Here is a 4,454-nt window from a genome sequence, read left to right on the forward strand (position 1 = left end):
ACCAAGATCTACCTATCCACCATCTTATCGAGTTGAGATTTCACATTTTGTGGACAAGTAAAAAATAAAAGTTGAGACTAAAATGAGAAAGTAAACACAAAGAAGAAAAGGGAATAAGTAGCATTACTAAATAATCAAAGCCGCAACTTTAGTGAGTAAAAACTAAAAAAGAACAGCATTGTGATCAGCATCACCATTATTATCTTTAATGGGATTGAACTGGAATAATGATAACTTCATGTGGGAATTAGGATTTGCTTCCTTATTGTTCCCTTGAAGTGGTAGGGACCGGACACTATACCAAATTTTGAACTTTTCCCATTGTTGCAGAGATTCAATAATTGCAGTCACAAAAAAATGGAAATATACTTAAAACAAATACTCCCAAAATCAAACCTCATTCAGCATTGAGTAACAATCACAATCGCAAAACATACACATAATTGGTATACATCTTCAAACAGAAAACTTGTAGTTGCAACACTGCTTGATCCTCTGGGGAAGGATTATAGCGCAAACCCAATTCAACTGGATCTATGTATAACAGGATTTCAGAACTTTTAGCTCCAAATAAGGCTACATGATGAGATTGGACTCTTGTGTTTCACAAGTGTACCAAGCTGTGCCTTTTGACACTCCAACTTTGTGCCCAAATGCCTACTTTTGCATCCAATTGCTTTAACCACCAATGGAAATTCAACGAACCCTTTTTTCCCTCTTTTTATATGGGGATTCTCAGGCTTAGGAGAGGCTTTTCCCTGAACTGCCAAGGTACTATGTTGGGAAGAAGAACCAACATTGCTGTCACTGCCAGATATGGAATTTGTCTGTTCTCCAGAGGCAGGGGAGGGGGAGGACGAGGAACTATGATCCGCTGCAATTCTCTGAGTATTGCTAGAACTTTCTTCAACCTTTGACTCTGAAATGGAAATTGGCGATTGAATGTGTAACTTCTTGGTGGTATTCAATTCCAAAATCTTTTCTTCCAGCAAAGACTTAGCCTCTGCAAGCTTCATCTGAACTCTCTCCTCTCTCAGCACCTCAGCTATTTGCAGCATTTTTCTCTCCTCTTCTATCTCTTTCTTCAACCCGTTTATCTGTGCTTTATGGGATGACACTTCTTTGGCAAGTTGTTCACATAACCTCTCCATTGCTTCCCTCCCTTTCCTCTCCTCAGACACCTGTTTGATCAGCTTCTTGTTCATATACTCCACTTTCTTCCGTCTGCTGTGCTCCTTTTCCAACTCAGCCTTCAGCCCTATGATCTGCAATCGAGCTTTTTCTAGCATTGATTCCATGATGGGCCTAATGAAGGCCAAATCCCAGAATGAAGCTGCGATCTTACGTGCAGAAACAGGTTGGTGGAGGTGATATCGACTGTGTTCTCTGTTCCTGCAGTCTTCCCGAACCTTGTTTATCTGTTTGATACTAAGGTAGCATGGGTTCTTATACAGCTTCCACCTGGTGTGGCAAGCGGAAGTGATGGCTAAGGAATCACTGGAAATGCACTTGCTTTCTTGGCTTTTGATCATCTTCTCTAGAAATGGAGCACTCTATCCTAGCTTTCTTTTCCACCTATTGCTTCTTTCTTCTATTTCTTTTTTTTTTTTTTTGGTTTTGCACTTTTGCTTTTGCTTGTGTTTCTTTAACCGGAGTAGGGCCCTGGCCATTTAATTTCCACATCACATTGCCCCTCCAGTCTTCAAGCTGCTCTTCTCAGCTACAATGACAATGCAAACTTTCTTTCGTATTTAATGACCAAGGCAGTCTCAGTCAGTCATCTTCTCCTCTCAATACGCATTGGTCCACATGTCTCTCCTCTCATGTGGCGAAACCGGTCAACATCTGGAAACCATCTTCCTGCACTAACAATTATTTTTGTGATTTAGTTATCCTCACTATTCACTAGTAGCAGCAAGCAAGAGTAAGAACACTGGGTCCCCAGAAGGCAGAAATCCCCCAATCATTCTGCTATGCTTCACATGGATGGTCTCTTCCACTACATGCCATAATAGCTGCAAAGAGAAAGTGATTGTCATGCCTAATTATCAACCAAGCAGCCATTTAATTATCTTCAGGTAACACAAGAGAGAAGATACAAAGCAATCAGATAATTCTGTGATCAACAGTTACTAGCAAGACCTACGGTTCGTTCTTTATCTTCTGACATAACTAATTTAAAAGTGTAACTAAGTGAGTTAGAAGGCAAAAAGTGGTCCACTGGATAATTATTAAAGCATCAAAATTTTATAACAAGTGAAAAGAAGAGCATTGTTCAGAAAGTCAGATAACATTTAGCACAGTGGTAGAAAATCCTACAAGGTTTTCTCTTTCATGAAAAAATTGATGTCCTTTATCCTAGATCACGAGAATAATTTTTCTCAACTACAATCAAACGAAGAAGCACTAACTAGCACAAGACACTCCAGATCACCAAACTGGAGAACATCTACAGGATTTTTACTTCATGCTCAATGACTTCACACCAAGTACCCAAACTTGGAATTTCGGGTTTGGTTCACAATTCAAACTCATCTTCAAGCTTCAACGCCTCAACTGCAGCCTCTTCTTCCTCATCGTCAATCACAAAGTATGGATTGTGTGCCTCGGGTTTGAACTTGTACCCAGTGAACACATAAAATGCTAGTGTCGCTAGTTCCCCTGCCACCACACTAGTCCACAGATACCTATACGAGGTGATTGTTTCTAATGCATAAACCACAACCCGCGTAAAGTAGATGTAACATATAACCACAATGTAGTAGTGCCTAAAGAGAGTCAATTTCATCAAATTCACCGCAGCCTTCCCATCAGTCCGGGCAGCCTCACGAAGATTCTTAATGGACCAAACAATGGGGAACAGAACGGCGCAACAACAGATTACATCGACAAGAAAGAACACTTCCTTCCAAGTCATCCAGTCAATTCCATAGGGTGTGGTTTCATCAATCACAACCTGTGCAATGTTTGCTAGCACTTGAAGTGGGATTAGAATCATCAACACTTTCTTCTCCCTATCATGCAAATATGGCTTCAAAAACGACCAACCGGTCCCAATCAACACAATCAAAGTGAACAGCATGATTCCCTTCAAGAAGCTGAATATGTAAAATAACACATCCCAACCATGGGCATATCCAGTTCGTTTAATATACGATTTATCCTCAGCTTCACAGAGCAAGTTCAAGGCTTTCAAGATTACCACCAAAAGCATGAAGAAATGAATGCGGAAAGCCGTTAAACGCTTCTTGTACAACACATGAATCCAAACACCAGCCAAGCCAAAATAAACGAGGGAGAAGATAAAATAAACCCTAGGTAAAATGGTCTTCCCGGCGGGGAGATAGTCACGCTTATCGCCCGATTTTCCTTCGAGATTGTACATCGCGGATCGGACGTCCATGGAGATCGCGAGCTGGGGCAGACAATTCGCGAAGATGAGACTGTACTGGCCGGCGTCGGACACGACATACAGCTTGTCAAAGGAGGAATTGCCGTGGAGATTATCGAATGAAAAGACGACCTTGGCGTAACCGGACTTGAGAACGCAATTGATCTCGCCGTCATCAATCTGCTGAAGAATTTGCATCCAGGATTCCGGGGTGCAGAGGAAGAAGCCGAGTCGGGTAAGGTCCAAGTTGTGGGGGCCGTCGAAGCTAATCTGGGAAACGTTCAGTTGGAGACGGCCACGGTGGGTGAACCCGAATTCGTCGAATAGGATTACGGGTTTGTTGTCGGAGCGAACCTGCAAGAACCGGATCTCAGCGAGAGCGAGTGGCGAGAGAAAGATGAAGAAGACGAGGAAGAAAAGGGGAAGAGAAGGAGGCATGGTTTTTATTCGCGAAATTGGGAGATTATGGATTTGCAGAGGGGAGGGGAAATTGGGTTCAATGGCGGGTATTCTTATAATAATCTGTTTACCGCTACGAAGATGAAGAGGAGGATGATGATGATGATGGAGTCTGAGAAATCGAAGCAGTCATGGTCGATGAAAAGAATCCTGGAATTTGTCCAACGCGAAGTAGGCGCGAAGGTTGATGCCACGACGGCAGTTTTAAGGTAGTTAATTCGTCGCTTTCTTGTTGGCCAAAAATGGGAACTCGGAACAAAGAAAATGATATTCTTCTCTTAAATTTAGAGGTAAATGATATGCACCCGTGTCCAAGGTGGACCCGGGTCTACTTTCACAATCTTAGAATTTTATATTCAAAATTTTAGAATTTTATGTTCACAATTTTAGAACTCTATATGTCTCATTTTAATTCTCAATATATAAAATTATATTACTCAATATTCACAATTTTTAACTCTATATTCACGATTTTATTATATAGATTCAAAATTTGTGTTATATTGTCGAACATAGAGTTTTGATACTGTTGAACATAGAGTTATGAAATTGTGAACATAGAGTCATGAAATTGTGAATATGGAGTAGTTATAAAACTGTGAAC

At 41.0% G+C, this 4,454-nt stretch overlaps 2 protein-coding genes across 2 annotated transcripts; both read right to left on the bottom strand.

Annotated features, from left to right (window-relative positions):
* Nucleotides 1-379: 379 nt before the first annotated feature.
* LOC115998089 (protein BRANCHLESS TRICHOME-like) lies at nucleotides 380-2,119 on the bottom strand. Its single transcript, XM_031237559.1, has one exon. The coding sequence runs from the start codon at nucleotides 1,530-1,532 to the stop codon at nucleotides 561-563; it is 972 nt and encodes a 323-aa protein (XP_031093419.1). The 5' UTR covers nucleotides 1,533-2,119; the 3' UTR covers nucleotides 380-560.
* A 155-nt stretch (nucleotides 2,120-2,274) lies between these two features.
* On the bottom strand, nucleotides 2,275-4,072 carry LOC115998088 (protein CANDIDATE G-PROTEIN COUPLED RECEPTOR 7). Its single transcript, XM_031237557.1, has one exon. The coding sequence runs from the start codon at nucleotides 3,827-3,829 to the stop codon at nucleotides 2,519-2,521; it is 1,311 nt and encodes a 436-aa protein (XP_031093417.1). The 5' UTR covers nucleotides 3,830-4,072; the 3' UTR covers nucleotides 2,275-2,518.
* Nucleotides 4,073-4,454: the final 382 nt, after the last annotated feature.

This window comes from Ipomoea triloba, chromosome 12 (assembly GCF_003576645.1).
Source record: "Ipomoea triloba cultivar NCNSP0323 chromosome 12, ASM357664v1".
NCBI lineage: Eukaryota > Viridiplantae > Streptophyta > Magnoliopsida > Solanales > Convolvulaceae > Ipomoea > Ipomoea triloba.